At 43.2% G+C, this 27,318-nt stretch overlaps 1 protein-coding gene across 13 annotated transcripts in view; it reads left to right on the plus strand.

Annotated features, from left to right (window-relative positions):
• Nucleotides 1–27,318, plus strand: part of JMJD1C (jumonji domain containing 1C) — a 159,650-nt gene that overhangs the window by 80,646 nt on the left and 51,686 nt on the right. For 4 of the 13 annotated variants that reach the window (XM_071438590.1, XM_071438591.1, XM_071438593.1 and 1 more), the window contains exon 3: nucleotides 22,651–22,764. In XM_071438590.1, the coding sequence (XP_071294691.1) occupies nucleotides 22,651–22,764 (114 nt within the window). Of the gene's footprint in view, nucleotides 1–17,258; nucleotides 17,584–17,746; nucleotides 17,937–17,959; nucleotides 18,030–22,650; nucleotides 22,765–27,318 lie in introns of those variants that run through there. The other 9 variants (XM_071438594.1, XM_071438600.1, XM_071438596.1 and 6 more) reach the window with 5 other exon arrangements.

Below are 27,318 nucleotides of genomic sequence, written 5' to 3' on the forward strand. Positions count from 1 at the left end.
TAACACCATAGGCTTTTTATTAAAATAGAAAAAAAATTTGAAGTGAATGAATCTTTTGCATAGTTTTTTCTTACTTTAAGCACTGAAAAGTTAGTATTTACTGTAACTTGGTGTAACCTAGAAGAAAGCATATTATGGAATAATTTAATTTTTAAAAATAAATGTAATTATTAATTTAGTAAATTTTGATTGGTCCAATTTCACTTATTTTCTTTGTAAATATGAGAATTTGAGCATTCAGTTAACAAACATGAATGCTGCTGAAATTGGTGGTCATCTGGGCTCCACTTTTAGGGTAGGAAAAACTGTGGTCATTTCACACATCCCAGTGTGGTAACTGTTGTTAAAACAGATTGCCCATGGGAAATCCCTTTGTAAAACTTGGGATAAATATCTGTTTTCTCTGGATTAAATGCTGCTCTCCACTGAAGACTGTTCAGCCTTCAGGGCGGATGGCTGATATCCTCTAAAAGTCAGTGTGTTGTGCCTGTTGGGCAACAGGCAGAAAAACTAACAGGCAATTCAGTAAACACCAGAGGCACAAAAGTTGTCATGAAACAGACTGAAACTGTCTAATCTGTTAGCTGATTTCTTTCTGCCAATACTCAAAGCCTGAAGGAACCCAGACCTTATTAATGTTCAGGAATCTTCCCCCCAGTCCACCCCAAGGGCCATAGAGGAAAGCTCAGGAGTCAATGCCTAAAGGACTCTTTGGCACATAATGCAAAACCTGGTTTGATTGCTCTTAATAATCCAATATTGGACTCACCTGTCAGCAAGCAGAAATTCAATTATTGCCCTTGCTTTTTAATTCCTAGTGATAAGCAAAATATATTCAAATATATTTATTTGAGCTGCATCCCTTAGGAAGCATTCATAAGCATCAGCCTTTGCCATGCCGCATTCTCCTCTTGAATGAGAATTTGGTTTCAAAAATGTTGCTGAGGAATGAAAAGATGTTAATTTATTGCACTTTGACTGCAGTGGAGGTAGCCTGTGAGTATTTCAGGAAGGCATCCTCCAGTAAGGAGCACTGGTGGAAGGAGTGCTGACCCTCCACAGTTACTGTGGGCTGACTGGCTCCTGCTTACTACCACAAATCAGGTTATGGTCTTCCTTCTGTGGCACAATACCTACACCAGCAAAGTTTGCATGGAAAAAAAAATTTTTTTTCCTCCATATATTTTTCTTATCTTCATCAACCTTCAAACTACCGTGATCCTTAAAATGTAGGTTTTTAGCCCAGTGTTAAGGGCTCTCTGATTGGAGAAGTAAGATTGTGCAGCAGAATGTCAATTCCAATCAAGCATACATTTCATATTATAAAGACTGTTACAATCTAGAGTTCAGTCAGGTGTGTCTGTGCATCACAGAGAAAACACTTCTGAAAATAAATCGTAAGTTTTTGCATCTCAGAAGTAGGGCTGCCAGACCAAACAACAAAACAGAGGGCTTTCCCTTTTTCTTGAAAATGATTGAAAATTTTTCTTGGAAAGGTCATAAATAAAAACCTGATAATAAAATGAGTATCTTTGTCCTTTTAATTTCTTTAAAGATCTAGAACTCAGCTTCACTTTCCAATTTCATACACCTCCCATCTTCTACCAATTAGTTTTAATGCTGATGTTATAATTCCATTTGTACACATTTACAAATAAATTTCTTTGCACTCTTTAGCCACTCACTCATGTTCAGGAGCTTCTGCACCAACTTCCTCTGAGTTCTTTTTGCCCTTCAACTGAAGCACATTACTATCCTCAAAAGAAAGGTGGTACTTCTATATTTAGAAACCTAATTTAGATTCTGCTCTGACAACTAGGGGTCCATTTCTTTTTCATTACAATGATGAGGTATTTATTGCTGAAGTCCATTGGTAATGTTACTTAGGTCACTGTAGGCAGACAAAAAGTTGCCAGTATGGGGGTTTCTGCTATTGTTAAAGCTACTATTAAAGCCACTTAGTGCAAAGCATCTGTACTTCTGCTGAAATAGCCTCAAACCTGTGGATGCATTTTTCCTTATCCCCTCTCTTTTCAGGATTAGTAATCTTACAGAGAAAGTCAGGTATAACTCAGTTTTAGAGAAACCCAGAGAGTTTCAGAGGGGGAATAATGACAGAGAGAGAGAAATGAAGCATTTCTCTGCAGGTGTGCCAGAATGATTTTGTCATATGGGAAGGTAGTTCTAAAAGTAAAGTAACTGTGCTTCTTTCTCAAAATGTTCTTAGCTTTTATATTCGTTGGAAAACATCACACTTATTTCTTTTTTTTCCAGAACAAGTTGTGGGGTGGTGGGAAGCAGGAAAGGTTATGTTTTTTGCTTTTTATAGGCCAAATGGCTATGTGATTCACAGCTGGGATTTTTGACCAGAAATGGGTCATTTATTTTATAGATTCTCCTGAAGTAATTCACTGTGCAGTGTTATAGCACTATGCAGTTGTGGGGGGGAGGGAGGAGATGTCCTAGAGATTTTAGTGCTTGCTCCATTGTCTAGCTCTACTTGTGAGTCTTGGTCTGATACAGCTCTCTTTCAGAGAAAAATAAAAACCTGTCAGTGAGAATTATTCTTCTGTTCCCTCAGTACCTGGCTTATGTAAAGCTTAGTCTTGTTACTTTGGGGCTGAGGAAGAAAATAAAGTTCTTAAAAACATTTTACAGGTATGAGACTATAAAGACCAATGGGAGGCTTTGTTTTTAAACTTCCATCCATAGTTATGTCTTTAAGCTCAACTTGAGGATATCTTAAATTAGAGTAACCCCCCCCCCCCCCCCCCCCCCAACTTTTGAATACTTTTAGATTTGAAGCTGTTATCTGATTTATTGATAGTTTTGTGTCAGTTATCCCTGGCTAGTTGGGCCAAAAAAAGAGCAATTTAGTTTAAATAGTAAATGAAATACTGTTACAAAAAATTGAACACGTGCAGGAGAATTATTTAAAATTGTTAATTACTACACTAAGTTGAAAGGCAAAAATAAAGGACGGCATTCTCATCCTCAGATGTGTAAGTGTCTTGCAAGAGGCAAAAGTAGTCATAAGTGACACAGGCCAGGAAAGAGAGGAAGGTATTAAGCAGAACAGTGTATGAGGAGACTGCCTGGAGGATTTGTGCTTTGACACTGCTGTGAGCAGGTAGTACTTGCAGAAATAAAATGCTGCTCCTTCTGTCAGTTTGGGGTGGGGGATCCCTGTTTTCATTGATGGAGAGAAGGGAGTGGGGTAGAGAGAAGCTTAATCCCTTTTAATACACAAGCATTTTACAGAGCCAAGTGCTTTCTCCCACATCAGTTGGCTTTGGTTTTGTGGCCCTGGTACAAAAGAAGCAGTAAGTTGTCTTTGTAAAACACCAGAGGAATGTTGCCTGGGGTTTCTAGGTGTGTTTCCAGCTTCCAAGGGGGATGTGTGGTGGCAGTACACAGAGCTTTCTATTCTTGTTAATCCATTGCCAGCTGGTTTGTGTGTTCATTCTTTCTCACCCACCTGGTGGTTCTTTCCCTGCCCCTGTGCCTTCTCCTTTGCTTTTGTCTCCCTTTTTCTTTAGTGCTGGCTGCCAGCAAAGAGGAGCACTCTTTGTCCTGATCTTTAAGGCCACAACCCTCAGTAATCAGGAGCAGTGATTGTCAGGAATGGAAATAGCATCTTGCTTGCAAGCATTTCTCTGTCAGACATCTGTGAACTCTTTTTTTTTAAGGCCTCTAACTGTGCCAAATTTGGATAGACTTCCATGGGAATAACCAAAGCAGACATCTTTGACACATCCAGTTTATTATGAGGCACTGAGCTTATAGCAGAGGTCAGCCAAGCCAGCACAGCACCCTCTCCTGAGGCATTGGGAAGCAAATCTTGTTTCTTGAGGACCAGTGACAAGTGTTTGATTTGAGTGTAATTTATGGACAGCATTTGAACTTAGGTATGAGGCTGGTTCCTGTTGCTACCCACAGCTGATCTCAATGAAGGGCTGAAATTCCTTTAGACAAGAGGTTTCAAAAGTCAAGCAGCTGATAAGTAGTTGCTGTGTAACTGGTGAGTATATCAAGGGAGTTTAATGTGTCCTTTTTAGAGGCAGGGACTCAAAATAAAGTAGAGTTCATAATCAAAGAATGGTGGAGGAAACCTGAAAAACGGCTGATTTAATAAAGATGACTGAATATAGTATGCATGAAATTACTAATACTGTTCAAAAGTGAAGAGGAAGAAAGCCAGAAAAGCAGGGAGGCTCAAGATGCAATTGGCAGTGAGGCTGGAACCTAAACCAGATCCAAGAATTAAGGGAAGGCTGAGAAACTGCAGATTTCTTGGTGGAACTTTTGATGTTGCTGAATGGGAAGATAAGAAGGAATGAGAAAGCTGAGAAAGATCCTGAAGGGATTTGAGTGGGAGTGGGAAGGAGAGACTCCATCATTAACTTCCATGGTAGGGTAAATGACAGTACATTTTCTCTGTGGTGGATTACAGATGTGCATACCATCCTGGAGAAGGCAGAGCAGATGTGTGACAGTCCTAAGTGGAAGTATGGTACCTGGTGGAGAGAGCACTCAGGAGATACTCACAAAGAGGCTCTGATCCCAAGGACCCAGAAAAATTACCTGTGGAGAAGGTGGTAGTGCCATGGCTGGGAACTTGAGTGTAAGGAAAAGCCAGCACCAGCACTGCAACCTCCATTCAGACCTTGCTGTTGGGTAAATGTTTCTTTATTGGCATATGGAAGAGTGCCAGTGGGTAGAAGACTAGACTGAAAAGGAAAAGAGTTCCAAGATTAAGGAAAATGACAGTCAGGCTTTGCAGCTAAGGAAAAATTTCCACTGCATAATGGTATGTGATTACTGAGAAATAACTGAAATGTTGAGAGCCTGGACAACAAAGTGGAGAAATCTGAGCTTCTCATAGAGGTCAGGATATAAAACATCCAAGGACCAGAAGGTTGGCAGAATGTTCTTACTAACTGGACTAGATGTGTTTAAAAGGCTTTGTGCTGTTCAGAAATAACTGAACAAAAGCAAAAGTTGTGCAGTAGTAATTATATAGTGGTCTAGAAAAAAAGGCTTTGGTGTAAAAAGGTCAGACTGAATTCAGTTTGGCTGAAAAGCACTTTGGAAAAAGATGACAGAAGGAGCAAAGAATCTGTGTTAGCCCCAGGGTTAGACTCAAACAGGGGTAGGGATCTTTGTATGTAGTGTTGTTAGATAAATACTGCCTTATTATCAGGTGGTTTACTTTCCTGGGTGGAGATAAGAGAAGTGATAGGGCCAAGGTACTTCTGGATTTGATTGCTGGCAAATTTCTTCCTCAAACTAGTCACTGAACCAACAGGAACAAAGTGTTACTTTAGCCTTCACTTTGAAAAGCAATGAGGATATTCTAGAAAATCATTTGGGATTGAGCATTCAGTTTCCCTTTATGCTTTATCATCTGCTGAAGAGCTGGCTTCCCTCTCCCTGCCCCTGTCCAGCTCATCTGAGCAGTCACACAGCCAAGGCATGAGTTACATCAGCAAGGTGACTCCAGTGGCAATGAGTCAGTCTGGGGTGAGTTCTGATGGATCAGGCCTCCAGAGAGAGCTGCAGCCACTGTTGGAGGCTCCTGAGCCACTCAGGCATTCCCTGCCAGGGGCAGCTTCCAGTTCAGCAGATGAAGTGGAATGTAAAATTGCACCCTTAGTAATCATGGCTTGATTCAGTTTGAAATATGTGAAAAAAATACAGAGAACTGGCTTTGGAAATCTAGGTTTTAAATCATACGGGCAAATTTAAATAAGCAAAATTGGTCACAGGTGTAAGGAGCCTCAGGACTCAGTTTCTGGAACTTACAGATATGTAAAGCTTGCCTGGAAACTGAATCCTCAGTAAAGAGTAATCCTGGTCTGTAGTTCCAAATGGAGGAATAGCCTGAGAATATATAGTACAACTAATGCAGGAATATTGCAGGCAATGGGGAGGTGGAAGGACAGGACAACTTAATTCGGGTTTGTTTCTAAAAATTAAACTTGATCTTGCAAATTATGTGAAAGCAAATAAAAATAAGGGTTTGTTCTCAAACTTCCACACATTGTTTATGTCTTTAAGCTCAACTTGAGGATGGTGGTGAGGATAGAGAATAGAGAATAACCATAATACAGAAAGAAAACATTAAATATTTTTGGCCTAATTTTCAGTAAGGATAATGATAAAGAGAGGAAAATATTAGATGTATGAGAATAAGAAAATGGCAGTTGCTACAACCAGAGGGAACTTAAGAAATTTAAAAAGTCTCATAAGATACTCAGAGACAGAGAAATTTTCATCTTACAATTGGAAAAAAATTAGTGTTGATGTTAAGTATTTTAGCTAATTTTTCCTTCAGGGTGATACCAATCATTGGAGAAGGCAGTGCCAACATGAAGAGGGAGACAGGAAGAATTAGGCAAGCAATTAAAAGCCTGTCAGTCTATCCTCACAATATGTAAAACTTTAGAAGGCATTGCAGTGTGTGGGTGAGGGGCTGTCAAGGATTTAGGAGATAAAAGAAAACAAAGTAAACTACAGTGCATCTACTTCAGAGAGTGAATTTTGTTGACCCTATGCTTGTCTTTGGGGAGAATTAATCTTCAAGACAAGGAAGGCCATTCTATGGCATTCAGGTCAGGCATGATCTGCCAGAATCTTTCCCAAGGTCTGCAGGTAAATCTTCCTGTTCAGCTGCACTGGTGGGAATATGGAGGCTGGGATCAGAGCAGCCAGGGAGAGCTGGTACCTCCCAGCTCTCAAGAGCACTGCAATACTGCTGCCAGTCTCAAGACTCTTTTTGCATTGCAGCCCTCCCAGGAACGATGGTTTGCTGCTGTTCAGAGAAGCCATGAAGTAGGTGATGTTGGGCAGAGAGGTACATGGCATAATAAAAGCAGACTTAAAGATATTAATTTGGCTATGTGTTTCTAAATACTGTTTTATTTGGGAGAGGTCAGTGACTCTGCAGATACTCCAGAATTGTATGACTGAAAAAGACCTTGAGATCATCTAATCTAAATTAAGGCAGTTAAAACTTGTTGTGTCTGCTGTAGAGATTAAGAAATTATTCCTTGCAGCATCCTGTTTTCATAACTGGGGACACACCCAGCTGTTTTCCCCTCCCAGTCTCTTCAGTCTGTATTCATCTACAGTATTTTCCAAAACTGTGTTCCTTTTATTGTACATACCTATCTTGAAGAGCAATATCCAGAACTCTGCTCACTTTATAGTACTATAACTGAGGCTTTATGAATGCTGAACACAGGTTGTACAAACATTCATATATCCCAGTATTGTGTTTATATTTTTACAGCATGATACTGTTAACTCAGTCCAGAAATTGAACCTAACTTCTCTTTTTCTATGGAATTCTTCCTTAGCCACTCAGTATTTTTGCTGTTGACTTCTGCCTATGTGCAGTGCTTTGCATATCATCTTTTTTCTTAGACCACTTGTCCAGTTTTCCTTTTTGTCCTCTAATATAATTTGCAGTCCCATCAAGCTGGTTGGTTGTCAATTTAATAAATGTAGTCTCTGTTCCATGATCTGGGTCACTAATAAATATAGTGAGTATGACCAGACCCAGTGTAGGTGACTTTGGGAACTACACTCTACATACATATTTTGCATATTTTGACAGATAGTTAGTGGTGATTTCTGAATATTTGGAGGTGTTTGTTTTTTGGTTTTTTGGGGTTTTTTGGTTTTTTGGTGGGTTTTTTGGTTGTTGTTGTTGGGGTTTGTTTTGTTTTGAATTGTTTATTCCTTCTTTTTTCCTCTCCTTATGCCTCTCCATTAGTTTCATTTCAGTCTAGTGTGTTTAGCTTGCACACATGAGTGTCATAGGAAGCAAAGTGTCAGGATATAGATCTGCTTCTCTAGCTTGCTCTTTTATTTGGCAAGGAAATTTGCTTTGACATTTTTGATTTAATGCTGCCTTTTACTCATGGTCTTGTATCCTTTAAAGTCTTCACAAACAGACTGATTATAGCTACTGTGTGTTTCTTCCCTCTGCCCTTAATCCTGGTCTACTCTTACCAACAGCACCCTGAAATGCTGTATCATGGACCCACCTGAATAAAAACTCCAGTTGGCTTTGTTGTGAGGCAAGAAAATGTAATTAATATCATTCATCTAGACTTTTGTAATGCATTCCACAGTATGTCAAGCAGAGAACAATCAGAGGAAGACTGGGATTAGTAGAGTGAACAGTAAATTAGGTAGGAATGAGTTTGTGAGATGTTGGCTATGTGGTATTGAAACAGGTGGAGTGTTGTGGTGAAATATTTTTGTCTGCCAATAGCTGTTAGCACATTTTGGGAATGACTTGCTTCGTGTTTTTACTAAAATGTTTGGACTAATTCATTAAATTTGATTAAAGCACTAGATGGTGCAGAATAGGAGGAGCCCTTAACACAGAGAATGAGGGTTTTTTATGCAACTAAAATGGAATATCCTTGAGAAACAAAGAAATAAAAATGGAACAAAACGTCACTGCAGAAATCAGAAAGTGGTGGATTTAGGAGCAGATGGCAAATATAGATGAGAGCTTATCCAGGAGCAGCACTGGCAAGGAGAAGCTTTGAGCCTTCTGGCTGGTCAGAGGGCTGAGAAGCGGCTGTGTGGTGTCGAGCTGATGGCAGGGGTGACTCTGGGGTGTGTGAGAACAGAGGCAGGATTGTGTGCCCCTGGAGCTGCCCCAGAGCCCCTTCACACTCACAGACATAATTCTGCTCATCCATGCTGGAGAAAGATCATTTGAAGCCAAAGAGGATGCAGGGGAGGAGGATGAGGATAATCACAGTATAGAATACAGTCTAACATGAGAGACTACATGGAAGTAGAAAATGCAGGTTAGTAACACTGCCATGTATGCTAGTATGGGAGGAATGAGGGAATGTCATCTATAAATAGATCTTGGAGGGAAGTACTATATGATATACTATACAAAGGGATCCAGAAGATCCCAAATTCACAATACAGACCTGAGACATAACTTGGAAAAAAATACATTGCATTTTTCTAAAGTACCGTTAAGTTTAAACTTAGCAAAACGTTCCACATTCTGTAGAAAACTTCTGAGTGAGACGTGTTTGTGTGACCTTTCAGAGACCCTAGAGAAAGGAGATGAACAAGATCTGGATCATTTTGATTTTATCTTTAAACTCACAGCTGTCACAGTTTGAAGATAAGTGAATTTATAGAAAGCGGAAAACTTGTTATCTCGGAGAGAAATACTTTGAACGCCATCTGTCCTGTGTTTTCCTGAATGGAAAAAAAAGTGATTGTCCATCAAGGTTGCTACTGGACAAGCATGTAGGGCAGATGTGAGAATCTAAAAATAGCATTGGGCGGGGGGAGAATCCATTATGATATCTAGGTTATTTTCTAATTTGTTTACTAGATAGACTGATGGTGTTTCAATATTATTTCAGCATTATCCTGATGCTGGGATATATTGACTAAAACCCTGTCTGTTCCATCAGACTTTTTATTATCAAATGTTAAACTTTTAACCTCACCTTCTTAGTGGCTTATGCCTGTAAGAGATTTTTATATGAGAAGTTCTCCCAAGCCCTTAATGCTGCAGATTCAGGAATCAAACCAGTGTATTAGCAAGTGTATCTGTGTAGGAGGTCTGACAGAGATACAGTATGATTATAAAATAATCATAGCAGGAGAAAATACTGCTCAAGAAAGCTAAAATACATTTCTATGTAGTCTGACACTTGATTGTTTCTTTCCCTCCCTCACACAGGTGAGGTGAACAGTCTGGTGTTTTTATTTGAGGAGTATATATTAGCACGTTGTCTCAGTAAGATGGAGCTTTTTATAAAGATAATTAAAACATAATGCACACTGTTACTTAATACTTAAGTCTTCGTGTTTGGAAATATGAAAATACTACTTTTAAGATACCCTTATGGGTAAAGTGTACAATGTTTAGAATATAAAAAAGATGTATTGCAAAACACAGACCGATGTTCCAGTATGATCTTACTCCCAACAAGCTGGAATTAAGAGCAAAAAGGCACTGAGTCCAAAATGAGTAATTCTCTCCCTCCGTGGCCTATGGGAATCCATAGACAGCCAGCTAGAAAGCCTAAAGAACTGCCAAATGGGGTTTCTGCTTTTCTGGAGACAGTGCAAGTAGAAAAGGAGGAAGGAGTAGAAGTTGCAGCCTTTTAACTATTCACCATCCCTGGACCACCCTGTTCATCCCCAGTTCAGAGTATGCTGCAGACTGAATGTGCTTATTCTGCAGCTCTTACTGTGTCTGCCAAACAGTGAAATGCACTGCTCTCAGTAACAGGGAGTAAATGTAGACCACGAGGAGTGGCCCTGAGGAGTCTTTTGCCTCTCAGAAACTGAATCCAAATTTATATACAACAACTTTATTCACATGATAACATGAAGTAGGTATTCCCCTCTTTCAGCTTCTATGACATGTTCTTTTTAAATACTGCTCTCAGTTCTTGATGTTTTTTCAGTATTTTTCTTCTTCACCTTCTGTGTGTTTTTGAGGTTTTTGTTATTGCAAATAGCTCCAAACAGGAGCTTCTCTCTAACATATCCAGCTCTGTTTCAAGAGGCAGTTCCACTCTCTGAACTGGGTTGTCCCAGCCTACTACTCAAGCGACCATTTTATAGCATAGTGTCAATACCTTGCACGCCCTGGGTGTGGTGTCAGGCATGTGGGGAGCATTGGATGTTACAAGAGTCCTGTGGGGCTACAGGAATGGAAAATACCAGCACTGCTGCGTGCTCGCCACTGCTGTAAGAGGAAGTGATGCCTGCAGTGAGGCTCCCTCAGAACCGCACCCTGACTCGCCTCCAGTGGAGCCAGTGGCTCCTTTCCAGGAGGAGTCCCTGGACCAAAGGGCCTGCCAGCATCCTGAGCCATCAAGAAATCTCAACTTCAGTGGGAAGCTGAGCTTTCTGTGGCGAGGATGCTCCCGAGTTGTTTTGGTAAAGAGCAAGCAGAAAAAATGCAAAATAAAATACAGTCCATTTAAAAGACAGGAAGATGACTAAGCTGGTGAATAAGATGCTCTAGACAAAGGACAGGGAGTGGCAGGGCAGAGGAGCTGAAAAAACAGCAGAATTGGGGAAAAAACCCCCCAGTGTTCTGGAAATTCAAGTTAACAAATACGTAGGGGATAAGATGGAAAAAGGTGAGGCAGGTATTTAGGTTCTGGGTAATAAGAACAGAAAGGGACCTTATGAAAGCTAGATCTGGGTGACTCAGGAAGCAAGATGAGCTTCTGAGAGGCAGTTGGGAATGCAGTCTGAGAGGAACAGGAAATAGTAGGAGGGTGAAAGGTGGACTCCTGTTCTGTAATGGATCTCAATTAGTGGGAAGAATGAGAGCAACACGACAGTGCTGCTGAATCAGAAGAGCAGAAATGCAGTGGATGTTTAGAAGCCTGAAGCTGATTTTCTTACTAAGGTTGTTTTTCTGAAGGTGAGGCTGGAAGGAGGCCAGGTAAATGAATGTTACATTCAGTAAGTTATAGGGGAAAAGGATGCAAGAACATTGTGAATGTTGCTGATAGGACTGGAAGAAAAAAGAAAAGCCAAGAAATGAGTTGGATGGAGTTTGGCATCACTGTGATGGAAGCAAGAAGGTTGAAAAAGCATGAATACTGCAAAACATGGATGGCACCCAAGTTGAAAAGGGTTTGATGAATATTGCAGACAGTGTGGGTAAGAACATTATGAACTTGAAGCTGTTGTGCTTTATGAACTTGAAGCTGTTGTGCTTGCTTTGTAGAAGACAGAATCTGTCCCAAGGTTAATGAATGTTATGGCACATTACCACGACAATTGAAAACTGTTGTTAAGAACATACACATATATTGAAAACTCATGTGAAAGTCCAGAATTCCCTTGTCCAAATGAGTTGTACAACAAGCACAGAATGAAAAGGGTTCCTTTCTGCACAGAGTTAACATCAGACTGTGAGTCAAGGGCAGATGACACACAGAGACAGGAGGTGGGAAATAGAAGGCATTACTTATGAGGGAAGATGAGGCTTCCATCAAGCAGTGCCCAAGCCATTGTCAAGGTTTCAGAGGTCAATCCAGCAGGCAGAGTTTCAAGGAGAAAATGGAAAGATGTCAGTGAATCATCTTTGCTAGTGTTGTCAGTAAATTGTTCCTGAAATTGGTAAATGAGTGATACCAGGATTGGAAGGTGCTGTGTCGGGAAGTGCAGTGTGATGTAATGGGGCTGCTGGGGGAAGGAATGCAAAGAGTGGCTGGGAGTGTTTGTGACAGCATTTTGTATGGTCTGAACATGTGTGCATTAATTAAGGCCAGAAGGAAATCCAGAATGAATATAGGCTAGTGCTCTCAACTATGGGGATGGGTAGAAAAATGTGTTTTATAAGCTTTATTAGAAAGACCTGCACTCAGAAGTGAGAGAGCAGGTCACACATAAGGTGACATTGATGTTACTCAATTTGAGTGAGTGGCAAGGGTCCCAGCATTTTGGATCAGTTAATGAGGGAAGGGGGATTAGGAAAATGCAAGTCTTTTACAGTGATGCTGGGCTTAAAATGAGACATCCACAAAGTAATGCCTGAGAGACTGCTCAATATTTTGTATTTGAACATAAATCTGGAGTTAGAGCACTGTCCAGCAAATAAGAAAACTCATACAATTCTATTGACTACAATGATGATGATTTTTTTTTTTAAGGCTATGCATCTGGTTTTTCTTTTATCACAATTATTGGTCTCCTGTTGCAGCAGGGACCCAGATCACTAACAGGACTTATTCCCACAGTTGTGTTAACAGTACTGGTATGATGAAGTAGATGGGGATGAAGTAATGGGGAAAATTGCACAGTCATGTTGATGCATGCAGCATTAAACCCCATGATGCCTGTCCAGGGAAGGACAAAATTGGTTTTAAAAGTAAATTGAAAACATTAAAAAGATAGACACCATATTTTAAATTGGATTAATTTGAGATATACTGTAAAATCAGTTAGCACTGATCTGGAGTGTATTAACCGTACTGTTGCATATGTTTCTTCATGTACACTCTTGCCCTCAGCTTCTCAATTTTGAAAAATTACTAAAGATAGCCTGGTGAAGTTTTTGCATGTCTGATTTGCCCACCTCAATAACCAAAAAAGGAGAGTTAAATGAAGAATTTGCCAAATGAACTGGCACCTGAATGCTAGTTACTGCATTTCTCCTGTTGCAGTTCCAGTAGTAATGATTGTTTCACACACATTAATTTCTCCTTTGGACTTTGGCTTCTGCACTTAAGTACAGGGTCTGAACTCGATGGGTTGCACAAATGCATAATGGAAAGTTAATTTCTCCACTAACATGAGGCTGACCGTAGCTCTGCCCTTACACTGCATTATTTCTGCAGGAAATATCTGCAGGACTATCACTATGAAACGGTTCTGCTTGCTAAGCAAATGTGGAGCAGCACAGACAGGAAGAAGATAAGTAGAAAAAAATGCTAATTTAAATACTGAAGACCGATTTAACTAACCTTCATTTGTTTTAAAGTTTAAATATTTACTCATTTGCAATATTTGCATGCGCTCTTTCCTGGCCCGCAGCACTGCGCACGTGGGTTTCCCTGGCTCGGTGTGAAGAAGGAGCAGGGTTTGCAGTTCAGGGGCTTCTCCCCCTGCCCGAAACCCGAGGGGGTCCCAGCAGAGCCCCGGTCCATGCGTGCTGTCGCTCCCCTGCAGCCGGAGCGGCATTCCCGGTGGCCGGAGCTCCCAGCAGGGCGGTGGCACAGGGCCCGGCGCTGGCTGCCGGCCAGCCCGCAAGTGCGAGGGCTGCAGCTGCCACCGGGCCCTGCTGAAAAACCTGCCAGGCCCCTCGAGGGGAAAAATAGCAGGGGAAAAAAAAGAGCAGCTCTTGCACAACTGTGCCAGCACAACCTTCCGCCTCAAAGCAAACAAAAAACAAACTGAAAACGTCCAGCGGAGGACGGCAAAACCATCCACCACCTGGAATTTTTCATGCAGTCACTAAAAATACAAAACCTGCAGTATTGCTGTCCTCACATGCGTGGCCCGAGCCTGGGCTGGGCTGCAGCACACCGGGGAAGTTACAACTGCGATTTTAGGAAGGGAATGTTTGCATTTTTCCGTTGATTTTCATGATTATCTGTAGTTCTAGTGATTATCTGCAAAATAGGGCACGCTGTGTTACCAGTAATACATGTATCCTGTGGCAGTGAGCCAAGGCAGTAATTGAAGGTCAGGGATTGTTTGTCGAGTGCAGTTCAGTGTGCTGCCTGATTCCATAGGGGACTGGCAGTGCCAAAGAACAAAGGCAGCTCTGTTCTGCAAGCTTATAGTATGGCTTGTTTGACAGAGCTCAGGCCCAATTGTGAGAAGAAGCAAACAGTAGTGGAAAACAGTGCTAAAATAACGTGACTACTAAATAAGCCTTTCTAAAGTGTAGTAGTTTGCAAATGTCAAAACCAGGCTTGGATAGACACTAATTTTAAAAATTCTTATATAAAAATTTACCTTTACGTGGCAAATCTGTGTTTTGTTAAGAACATACACATATATATTGTAGTAAATTTTGTAAGTAGTAATGATGTAAATGTCATTTTATGTTGCCTTAGTCTACTTAACATTAACAATTATACCAGTAGCAATTTCCTTGGGTTTTTTTAACTTCCAGAAGGTGTTTTACCACTTAGTGGATTTTTCCTGAGGATGTCTTTGAGTGAAACTCTTGGAAATAAGAGTTGCTGAGTTAGTACTCCATGCATAGCTGGTGCAACATGAGAATTTTTTAGCAAAATCTCTCTGTGGTAATGAATTGGTGTGCTGGGCTGGGTATTAATATTCTTTGTTACTAAGTCGCCATCTATTAATAAAGCTTTGTCCAAACGGGCAAACTTGCCTGTCCTCCAGACTGTCTTGTGATTTGTATTTTAATAGTGTCTGTCTTGGATATTATTAAGGATTGCCTGCTTTGACAGTTGCACTACATACCACCCAGCTATCACAGCACCATTAGTTCAAGAGTAGCATGAAGTATGTTGAGCTCTGTAATAGGCATTTTTCATTTGTTTGCCCTTCCTGAAATAGCTATTAAGTGTCTGGGCTCTTAAGAGAAATGGTAAAACAAAACCTAAAGGTGTATGAGAAAGAGGGGAATCTAGTGGTGGAAGTAGTGTGCCTTTGGGATGCTCAGTACTTCTTGGAGGTAATCTAAAATGTGCTTTAAAAGTTAAATTGAAGATCATACAAGTACAGAATTAAGTTTTGGAAAAATACTTTGTTTATTGATTACTTGGCAGTCTGAGTTCCAAGATATTTTCTTGTGTCGGATATTACTGATAGGTCAAGTTTTATTTCTTAGTGGTGATGAAGCCTCTGAAGGACCAAGTCTGTGAAAGACTGTCCTGCCCACTTACAAGTGGCCCTGTTGCTGTTGGGTGGAGGATAACAAGGCACACTTTCAATCTAAAGGGGGAACAGCAAACTGCAGCCCCAAACCTGGAATAAGGCTGCATTTCAGTCTTTGCTACTGCATGACCTCTCTCAGTACTGGTGAAAGCGACTGAGGTGTTATTTCCCCCCTACCCAGTGAGAGGTGGTCTGGAGAAAAAGGAAGTGAAAGGAAATGAGGTCAGAATGGTGTCACTAAGATGTTTAGCTTTTTTCTCTGGAGATAAGGCAGTGCAGCCCTACCAAGGCATGGCTGGGGCAGGAGGTGTGTTGAGGGGGAACCAAGGAGGTTAGTGAGCGGTGTTCTGCTGGTGGTGAGCCCTGGGTGAATCTGGTGAGGGGCTGTGGCAGGGGTGCCAGAAACCAGAGGAGCAACTGTCCAGTCTGGGTGGTCAGGAATAGATGGAGGCTGCTCAAGGCACTGCTGCCTCCCCGCAGCCTTGCTGCCATATAAGGCTGCCCAGCTGCCTTGAGCCAGCCTGGATGGAAGACCACTTAAAAAGGAAAATCAATACCATAAACTGTCTCTGCTAGTGTCCTTTCCAAGTGAAATCCAGGAGCCTTGCAGTTATGTGGTTTGAGCACAGGCCGGGTAGTGTACAAACACCATGTACAGGTAGCCTGGTTCCTGCCCTTGCTTGTGTGCTGTTATGGAAGAAAACCAGTTTGCTGGAGAAAAGCCTGTGGTGGGTAGAAAACCTTCCAGTTCAACTTTAATGTTTAGCTGTACCTAAGTATTTTATTTCAGAGCTTAGTATGTTATAGCATTCTAGTACACCTTTAAGCTTACATCATTTGGAATAATTCAAGATGAGAACAGAGATGTAGTCATGCATTGATTTCCCATTATTCTCATACTTTCTTGGCAAATGACAAGCCTTGTATTTTTTCCGTGAAGTGAAAAATGTACAGCTGTTTATGTTTAAAGAGATTGGGGAAAACAAATGTCTCTATCCCAACCTCCCTTGTGATTATTTTTTTGGGTTTTTTTTTTTTTTTTCCTTACTATCCATGTTTATGTATGCGAGCTAAGCTCAAGGAGTATATTACAGGTGTTTTTGCTAAATTTCTCTCTGGAAATAATTTTCTCATTAGGAAGTGTCCCCTGAACCTTTTCCCCCTGGACTATTCAGTTGAAGTTTCCATGTGAACTGTAAACAACTAGTTAGTGACATTTGGCTAGTGTTGGCAAGTGTGAAAACACGTGAGTTTTTTGTTTGGTTGGTTTTTTTTGGGGGGGGGGGGGGGTTGGGTGGGGGGTCGTCACGGAGAAAATAGGTTATATACTAAAAATGAGGAAATTGTGCTTGAGGTTTTCCGCGAGTCCCCGGGCTGAGTCCCCGCTGAGCCCTGTGCGCTGTTGGTGAAGCTTTTGGGCGGCGCAGGGGGGAGCGGAGCCGCCCACCGCCCTCTGCTCCGGCTGCTCCTGGAACCAAACCAGGCACTGAGCTCATGCCTGACCCGCCCTTCCTCTTTATTGCCTTTTTTTTTTTCCCCTTGGTTGAATGTGGACGAGCAGCAGCCCTCGCTGCTAACTTTGCAGAGCCCACCCGCGGGAGGGATGGAGAGCAGCTTTCCAAGGCCGGGCTCAGCTTCGCGGGGGGAGGAAGCACCGAGGCTGTAGACGAAGTTCGAGGTTGCGGCGCGGAGCAGCGGCAGCAGGAGGCTCCAGGCCCCCGGGTGCCTCGGCCGCTCTCCCGAGTCACGACCACACGTGTCCCGGGGCTCCGCCCCCGCGGGACGTGGCCGCGGGCCGCGCCTGCCGAGCGCCGCCTCTTCCCGCGGCGTGCTCTCCTCGCCCGACGCTCAGCTCGGTGCTTCCCCGCCCGGCTCCTCCCGCCCCGGCACCGCGCACTGCGCGCCCGCCCTTATGTAAGCGGCGGCATCGGCAGCGCGCCATGACCCAGCAGCGGGGACGCGCCGGGGCCTCCGCAGAGCGCACAGCTGCGCGATAGTCCGCGCCGGCCCCACAAAGGGCGGGCGGTGAGTCGTCGTCGTCCTCCTCCCCGCCGCCTCCTCCTCCGGCCCCGCAGTCTCCGCCCCCGGCGCGGCCGCCCGGCCCGACCCGGAAGCGGCGCGGTGAGAACCATTTTCCTTGTGAGTTCAAAGGCGGAGGCGGGCGCGGAGGTCCCGCGGGCTGGGCCGCCGGGCGAGGTGCGTACCGGCCGACGGGGCGGGGGGAGCGGGACAATCCGCCGCTGTCGTTCGGGGGGCCGGAGGGCGCCTCCGAGCCTTCCCCCGCGGGATACGTACCCGCGCGGACACTTTAACTTTGTGACGGGCGCCTTTGTTTGCCCTCCGAGGCTGCTGGGGCGGAACGGGCCGCGCCCCCGGCCCGCGGGGCTGTCGCGGCCCTCGGCCCCTCTCCGTCCTATCCCTGCGGAGCGCGGAGCGGCGCACGTGACGAACGGGCTCCCGCGGGGGCGCGCGCGGCGCGGCACGCGGCCGGCGACGGCGGCTTTGTGCGCGGCCCGGCGGGGACGAGAGCGCGGCGAGCCCGGGACAGCGTGAGTACCGGGCACCTCCTGAGCCCGCGGAGCCGCGCAGGGCGGCCTGCGCCCCTCGGGAAACGGGAGAAAGGGAGTTCGGAAAAAAAAAAGGTTTTGTGTTTGGTTTTTTGCTTTTTTTTTTTTTTTTGGCTTTTTTCGGTTAAGTTTATGCCGTTGAGGCGGGGTGCGGGAGCGGCAGGACTCGGTGCCGGCCGTTAACGGCACGGAGGCCGCCGTTAGAGCAGCCGTGGGCGCCGTTGGTGCGCCCTGCCATGCGGCAGCTCCGGCGGGCAGCGGGCCCGGCTGGCGCTGCCTTCTCCCCGCGTCCCGACGGGTACTTCCTTCTGCCCCCCCCCCGCCGAAGGGCTGCGGGAGTTCCGCCCGGAATAACGCCTTGGCTGGAAACGGCCGCTTCCGTAGGGATTGCAGGCAGGGTAATCCGCGAATGAGGAAACCCCGTGCTCGATACTAACGTCAGATCTGCTTTACTGATTGTCCGCTCTTTCCACTCGGTAATTCTGCCTTTGAGTACAAACCATGGCAACAAACGGGCGTTGGAAGAGAGCTACAGCTGTTTCGAATGATTAAGTGTCATAAAGAAAAGGTGCCGATGTTTGCGCTATTGCAGACTAAACAGCAAGGTTAGAGAACAATATGTGGAAAAGTTTACTGAATAGCATGTAAAAATTAGGTTTAATTGATCTTTTCAATTTTTGTGCTTTAAAGAGGAAGAAGTATAGAATGTAGATGTTTTAGTGCAAGAATAGCTTTCTAAATTACATTATTAACTCTCTAAAAGTCTGTTTGGCTTACGGCATGAATTCCTCTAGAAAGATTTTTTTTAAAAGGGTCACTGCGGTAGGTGTGCATTGTAGGATGTGCTTTTGTGGTGTGGGGAGCAGGCTTGCGGCACAGAGTGCCCAGCTAAGCAGGCTGTGAGCTCCAGCCAGGCAGCTGAGGCAGTGCTACGTGCGGGATGAGCTGGGCAGCAGCTGCGAGCTCAGCTGTAACCCGAGCATTTGCTGCATTGAGCCTTCTGGGTGTCACAGCCTGGCAGCGCCCAGGCTGCAGCAGTCGAGGTGCAGCAGCTTCTGGAGCCCTGGCCAGTGCCAGGGAGCTCCCTCCTCGATGCTGGAGGTACATTACCACCACTCCAGCTGCTTAATTGCACTAGGCAGAAGTAAAAATGCACTGTGTGCTTGCTTACTACTGCTTCCTTGAGAAAGTGGGTCCTATGATTGCTATGGGGGTTTTGGAAAGATAAATAAAGAGATGACTTGTGTTATTGGGCATAAGAAAATGCTGTCACTGGGTAATTTGTTGTATTAGTATTTTGTGAATGCTGTTGAATGGTTTTGTGATAGTTTGCTGTGAAGTGATGCTAATTTATGTCTTCTGAAAAATTATTGGAATTTCCAGAAGATCTAGAATCCAATTTTCAGACTCAGTGCTGTGCCAGCTGCCTCCTGTAGGCAGGTTATTTCTGGCATGAGCCGGGCTAAAACCATGGCGAGGGGCAGAGTAAGAAACACCCTTTATTCAGCATCAGGGAACTTGTTAGCAAAGGAGCCAAAGAGTGTGTGTGTGTATTCATGGAGCTCCCTTTGGCTAAGCAGGGAAATCTGGTGGGGGGGGGGGGAAGTGGGATTTATTTCTTTTTTTTTTTTAAGCATCTAGTTAGAATAGTGGTAAAGCCAGATGTCACTTAAAATTGAGTGCTTGAGTCCTCTGCTCAGTTGTGGTCTTTGAGGAATTGGGTTAACATATAAAACTTCTTTTACAAGCTACAGGTTTGAAAGGGAGATTTTAATTTACAGAGGTTTAGCTTTTCCTGATTTCTGCCAGTATGTTTGGTTGTCCTTAAAGTTGTCCTCCACTTTGGGAATGGAAAGAGGGAGCATCTGCAAGGAGCTTTTCCTCTGAAAATCTGCAAGGAACTTCTTGGACCTTTTTATATATATTTTCATGTAGTTACATGCCTCATATGCTTACCTCTAATAGCCGACTCTTGCCTGCTGTGCTCTCAGTCTATTTGTCTTTGGGCATGTATGATATGTAGTGTGAAATTCAGTTATGTCTTCCATTTAAAATTTTTCAAATCCCTAACCTATCCCAGGTTGGGTGTCTCCTTGGTGGCCTGCCTATCTTGTGGAACTGATGGAGTCTGGACTTTGCTTTTCCAAGAAGGCGTTTACTTAAGGGTGGTGTTTTGTTGTTGATAGTGGCAATGTTTTTTAATGTGCAGCTGAGTGGCTATCCGCATAGGAGGAGGTGTGTGACATGGCATGGTTTTGCTTTATTTATTTACATATTTTTCCTCTGTGCTTGTGGGATAGCCTGCATCCTCTACATGAGTATTTTGGGGGCGTTGACCTGTCTAGAGGCATAGATCTATGAAAGTAAGAGAGAAGGCATTACGTTTCTCTTCTCAGAATAATCACACAGATCTATATTTGGAGCTAGTTCTTTTAATACCAGTAGGAAGATAAACCAGTGGCTCACATGTACCTTAATCTGTAGTGTTGTCTGAATCCTGAATGATAACTGCAAGGCACATTCCACACAGTTTCATTTTAGCTGATGATTTGGTACGTCCTGTTGTTTGTAGTCGGAAACTCATTTATTGACCTGAATAATAGCTCAGAAAGTTAGAAAGAAGGCCCTGTGGGAAAAGCAGAATAGTGTGAAGGAAGACATGGGGGCAGTTAAAGAGCTGAAGGACTACAACATTGGCTTTTTCAAAGAAAAATTTGCTTGTGAGTTTGTACACTCAACACTTTGCAATTTCACGATGCGAACTCCACCCTCTCTTAACCATTAGCAATACAAGATCCATTATAGGAAAGTGATGTAAGAGCAAAGGCCCTTTCTTAGCTATTAGAGGTTAAATAATTATTTACTATTTGGACTCTGTAGTTGGAATATTATCATACACTCTTGCTCCTCCAGCCCTTTCATCTAGTTACCTGTTGGTGGAGAGGTTTGGCTTTTTTTCCTTCCTTGTCTGAGAAAGAGTAGCAGCTGAAGTGAAACCTTAAATAAAATGGAAACAAGAATGCTGTGCATTCAGTCGGAGCGTTTGTGGAGTTTGATAGGTTTATTAGAAAGTATAATGTATCTCCCATGAAGAATTCTCTCATTTGTTTAGTAAGTGCCAGAGCTGAAGCTCCAGAGACACTTGGGTTATATTTAGCCTAATCTCGAGGCAACACCTTTGAAAGTAGGTAATGAAGCCTGATAAAACCTTGAGTGTTCTCTTAGGAGCTGCCTGCAGACTGGCTGAGGGCAGGTCACTGGCTCTGCTGCTGCCCTGCTTAGTGGCTTTTGTCAAGTTATGGATTGCTTCGTGCCTCAGTTTCCCCATCTCTAAATAGGTCGTGGTGATCCTGCCTTCCCTTGTAAGTACTTGGGGTCTCTTGCTGCAGGATGTTGCATGTGAGCTGCTATAGCAGCATTTTATAGATGTTGGTAACGTTTGCACAGTGCTCCATGTGGTTTGACCTGCCCTTGTTTCTCCTCTTTGTCTTTTTCTCCTGCATCTTAAATTTAGAATCGGTCTCAAAGGGCTTTTTTCTTTTCCTGTTTTCCCTCATTATTATTTTTGTGTCCTGTAAAATAACTTTCCTCTTATTTTTTTTTGTCCCTCCATGTTTTTTCCCCTAGCATCCTGCATGCTCTTTCTGCCAGTCATTTCTTTTGTTCACAGATGTCTTCCTCTTGCTGTTCCTGTCTGTCTTCAGAGCAGCATTTCTCTCCCCTCCATCCGCTGGGATTTCCTTTTCACCTGACTCATCCCCAGTAGGTACATCCCCGCTCGGCTGGGCTCTCCTGGTGCTTCTGTTCCAGGAAACCCAGCCGGCAGGGAAGGCTTTGCCTGCTTGTCCCCTCTCAGGGGAGCTCCCTGGAGCCATGGCGCCCTCCCTGCTGCATCCTGCTGTGCCTGCATGAGGGCAGGGGCTTTGGGCAAAGGCTGTGCCCGGGTGTCGAGGAGCCTCTGGCTCCCTGCTGCCTTTTTCTCCGTGCCTGGCTTTTGCAGCAGAGCTGGGAGGTTCCTCGCTTCCTCCAGCAGCGAGGGTGGGCAGCACCTTGTTGCTTCCCCGGCCGGGGGGTGGGTGAGGGAGGCTCCCGGCCCTGCTGCGAGCTGCCCGTGCCCGGCGCTCCGGGCCCGGGGCCGCTCCCGGCTCGCTCGGGGGCGGTGTGCGGAGCAGCCGGCTGCTGCTGCAGGGAGGAGCGGCTGCGGGGGCGGCAGGAGCAGAGTCAGAACAGTTCAGAGATGGGCAGGGAAATGAGATGCTTGACTTGAGGCAAGGTGAACGATTTCAGAACAGGAAGCGGGGGGAGGGATTTCTCTGCAGTCTGCTTCCACTTGAGCTGTCCTTAGTATAATCACTGCTGTGCTAGCTGGTCCTGCAGGCAGGGAGAGAGGAGCTGCGGGCTGAGCTCTGTGTTTAGGATGGAATGGTGCTCCTGTACTTTGAGCTTCTGTGGTAAACAATCTTGCTCAAGCATAGTGAAGGAAAGGAAGAATGTATGGTGTAGTTCTCTTTTCTGGCTGGTTTTCCACCAACGGCACAAAGGAAAAAACGACAGAACACAAATTCTCCTTTCTTGTATAATTAGTAACTGTTATTTAATTTGAATGGAAAAATACATCAGTATTTATACAGTTTTGGGGGTTTGATATGCTGAGGGTTTTTTTCAGTTGCCTGATTTACTCTTTTTTCCTTGACAGACATTCAAGCCCTTGGTTGGAAAAAGTGTATACAATTCAATTACTGCAGTAGAATTCCTTGTGGACAAACAGCTGGATTTTGTAACTGAAGATAGTGCCTTTCAGCCCTATCAGGTAAGAAATTTGACTAGTGTATGAATACTGTCCATTTGATTTATTTCAAAGCCATGATTTTACTATTGTTTAAGTGCATTTATATGTTCAAGTTCTCTGTTACAGGAACAATTTCCTATTGGTTATTAGCAGAGATTGTTCCTTGTTCTGTGAAAGGTTATATTGGGTACTCCATTATTCTAGTTAATCTGATCATGTCAAGGTGTGTACTGTGCCACGAATACTACTGTAGCACGTTCAGATAAAATACCTGACCCCTTTAAAGGTTAACCAGTACCATTAATTGTAGAGCAGATAGAAGATAGTATCCCTCCTTCTGAAGCTTTCATTTTCAGGTCTTTGCATGATTACAGTGATATTCCACTTACTGATTTTTGGTTCTCTTGGAAAATAAATAACAGAAAATGTTAATATCTTAAAAAAGAAACACTCTTCTTACTGTTGCCTGCTAAAATTTCCAGTATCCTTGATTTTAATGCCTCTCCATTAATTAGAAACACATTATTATATTAATGTGTGTGTATTTAAAGAACAAGAGAATTAGTGATTCCCTCCCTTGCTGCTTCAGAAGAAGGTCTAAAAAAATCTCTTCTATGACAAATAGAAAAATACTTGATACTTCAATTTGTGCTGAACTGATTGCAATTACAATAGCCATAAATTCTTCCTTATGGCTTGGATGGTACACTGTGGTGTTACAGAAATAGTACTTAGAGGCTTGGAATAACAGATGGCCCTGAATAAATGCTATGTAATTTTGTCCTGACACCCCTTCTTCCCTCCTGCTTCACCAAGATGTTTTTTTTTCCCAATGCCAAATACAGAGCTAGAAAAAGAGAGTGGCTGAGAGAGAATCCTAGGGAAAGGAGAGGGAGGTTCAGTTCATGGAAGGGCTGGTGCTTTTGTGTGCCTGTGGTAGGGAAGCCAAACGAGTTGAGCATTTCTCACCAGGGTGAGGTTACATGTTATGACTCGAGCTGCTGGAACAGTTTGGCTGTGCCGCAGACAGCAGCTCCCACTCTCAGACCCTGCCTTCAGTCCTCTAAAGCAGCACAGCCTTGATTTTGGAGCAGGGAGGGGGGCACGGCGCGGGGGAGAAGCCTGGGATGTTGTTGAGCTGAGCTGGATTAGCCCGGGGTGCAGGCAGTGCTGCGGCTTCCTGCACGGAGGGGGTCAGGATGACGCAACACGGAGCGGGATATCCTCCTTTGGCAGCAGCGACCTCTTCAATCAGCTGAGCCCTGGAGTGTCAATTCACCCTCCGAGGCCAGCCGCAACCTTCCCGATTCGTTTTACAAAGCAAATACCGGGGCTGCTGTCTGTCCTTTGCCTGAAATCTGTCAAGAGCATGTGTCTGGTAATGCTCATTCCAGTAACAGTAATCAATCTCCTTTTGGCAGCGGATCATTTCTGATCTGAACAAAGCAAACTGAGCATAGGAGGACTGCCTTTTGTTAAACAATGCCATTGCCAGGCAGTGACATTGTGATGTTCTATGCATTTTAGGCCCTCCAAAGAATATTAACTGATAAAGCATTAGACTTGGAAGCTCCTTAATTTGGGAAGGTGCATTCAGGTTGAAGGTGTGATTTTTTTAAAATATGTCATACTGTCTTGATCAGTAATATGAAATTAGCAGTGTTGACGACTTCACTTCTCAAAGACCTATTCACCAAAAATTGCTGCAAAGCAGTAGCTTGTCAAAAATAGTTCCAGACATAAGCCTGTTCTCCTTAACTGTTGGCCTCTATTTTTGATACATAGAGGGCAATTCTGTGTTAGATCAGGCTCTTTCCTTCTCTCATGGAGCAAATAGTTACCTATTGAAACCTGAGATGAGGGCTGTTGATCTGTATCCATCATGAGTAGTTTGGCGACAAGATACTTAAATTGTTTATTTTAATATTACAAGAAGTTTCCTGACAGAGATTCCTCTAAGTACCAAGGCACCCAGAATTTGCATTTTAACTGGATATTGCTTGGATATTGACTGTAGTAGCATAAAACAGCATTGTGCTCACTGATGAATAGTGCAAAGATTTCTTTATTTGAATGGTTATAAAAAGCTTGAGAAATGTTTTTCATAGGAATTTCTCTTTGCAGGGCTGGCAATATCTCAGTGCCAAGTTTCACAAGTTAATTGTACAGATAAGAGCTTTACTGAATGATAATGTCTTCAAGAGAATAGAAACTATATGTACTAACAGTATGTTAGACAGAAATATTAGCTTTATTACTGAGACTTTTTTCTGCTCAAAGATAGCTCAAGTGGGAGGATTGTTTCTATTCCTTTTGCATGCTGTTTTCTGTTAATGGTAGAAATCACATTCCTAGCATTAGTCACTTAATGTAAGGTAGTTTGTGCTTGTATGTTTTTTCTGGAAGATCTCCCTTTTCTTTGCCATTATACCAGATCCTAGATAAATCTTTGGTAAACTTCCTGTTAGTATCTCCTTTTCAAAAAAAATGGTGGTTCTGCTCCCTTGTTTAGTCTGGAATAGCATTGATCTGCTTGTGAGCAGAAGACAGAACTGAGGAATCATTTTTTGCATGGATGAGTTAACTTTGAGTCTTCTGAAACGTGTTTAGTTTTTTGTTCAAGCTCTCATGGCTGCACATTTTCAATATGAAGTCCTTAGAGACCATGTTGACCTAAACACTTTTTTATTGCATTTTGCTGTTAGTGCCTAAAATTCCAGTGTCTCCCTGCCAAAACAAACAAAGTTTGAATTTGTGTGGGAAGACTCCATTTCACTTCAGATACAATTCTTAACTACTGACTAATTTTTCCCATCATTACATGGACTCATAATACTGGTAATGGGCAGCAGACGAGTATTTGGTATGAATTCTGCTCACATCAGTTCTGATCAAGAAACAGTGGTGTTTCACATAACTCTTGGGCCAAAAGGCTTCATGAATAAGGTGCTGCTGTCCAGTGTAAAGGTGACAACTGCTCAAAGCAGAGAAAACAGCACACTTGGCATCCTTTCAGACTTGGCAGGAAAAACAAAGTTTGAGTAGGCAAAGAACTAAATTACTGTCGTTACCAGAAGTGGTTCTTCCAGAACAAGATTAAAGAGACTTTGGCAGGACTTCTGGGGAATCGTGACCCATGCATTCCCATGCCATGTCTGCTCTTTGCATAAATAAACATGTTTCAATTGTTAGGAGATTCAGTGACCTTGCTAAGGGCTAGATGAATATCATTATTAAAAGTAGGGTACGCTGCTGCATTATGTGAGCCCACTTCCATGTCTTCACAAGGTTTGCTATACCAGCTGTAACACTTGCCAGTGAATTTGTTCTTTACTGCTAAATGTGTGGTTCTTCTTTCGCCTTTTGTGTACTGCTTAGAATCCTGCTCTTCTCTTGAGAAGTTGCTTGGATTCTGTATGTGTGGTGCTTTAAACACTAACCTACAACTTGTTTCCTGTGGCTTTTATCTCTGTTGCTTCATGGAGGATGTAAACTGTATTATTCTTTATGTGAAACTTGTGTGTGACTGAGTGACTCATTCATTAATGTGGGATGGTCAGACCATTTAGTCATGTAGTGCTTTTTATGGTGGTGACAAGGGGATCTTGAGGATAAAGCAGATGTGAAGGTTTGCTGTGGTACTTTGCTTAGCAATGGAATGGAAATTCTGTGCTTTGTAGGAAATAGACATAAAATGTACAACTTTTTGATATTTTTTACATTAAATTAGTATCTGTAGGAAGTTTAGTCTTGAAATGGACATGTAGATTAGGTCCTTAAAGTGAATTCTACTTTGCATTCATAATATCATGTATGTTCTGTGTTTAAAAATTCACTAGTGTAGTGAGTTTAATAATGGCTCTTGGTATAGTATGAAAATGAACATTTCTTCCAAAAAGCAGTTTTAAGGAAAAATTAACAGTTAAGTGTACACATACAAGTGTGACCTCAATCAGATACTTTGAACTGAAGAGGTTTTCTGTAATAAGTTATTTGTACTGTTCTCTGACATCTCTGTGTGTCTGTTTTGTGGTACACATATTAAGTTAGGCAGCAGCAAAGCTAATCATGCCTTAATTTGTTTAAGCACTGTCGTTTACTTGAAGGACTATAGATGGGGATGTGAAGCATTAAAGGCCAGCATATGGTATGTGTGACCTCATCAGAGTGGTGTTTTTGTCTGGCTGGTGTTTGGCAGTGCCCGTCACGGACACTGTTGGGCTGAAGTGTGTGATTCTGCTGTTGCTGGCTGAAGCAGCTGGAGTCAACTGCATTATACTTTGGACAAGCAAATGAAGAATAACAAAAAGTGGTTTATATTTTGGTTTTTTTCATAGTAAAATAGGCTTGTGGAAAGATCTGGAAAGACTCTGCTTTGCCTGAAGCAGTGTGTGCATTTCAGCTGTGTCTGGGTTGGGCAGAGCAAGCGTGCATGATTGATTATATACTTCCAAATATGTACATACTGTGTGTGATAATGTATTTCCAAAGGATTTCTGAGCACACAGCACTGGAGCAAATGTGCACAGTGGAGGCAGGACAGAATTCAAATGAAGTTCCTTCACAATCATTAAA

The sequence above is a fragment of the Agelaius tricolor genome, unplaced genomic scaffold (genome assembly GCF_023055355.1).
Source record: "Agelaius tricolor isolate 1412-34295 unplaced genomic scaffold, bAgeTri1.0.p SCAF_13, whole genome shotgun sequence".
Classification (NCBI taxonomy): Eukaryota; Metazoa; Chordata; class Aves; order Passeriformes; family Icteridae; genus Agelaius; species Agelaius tricolor.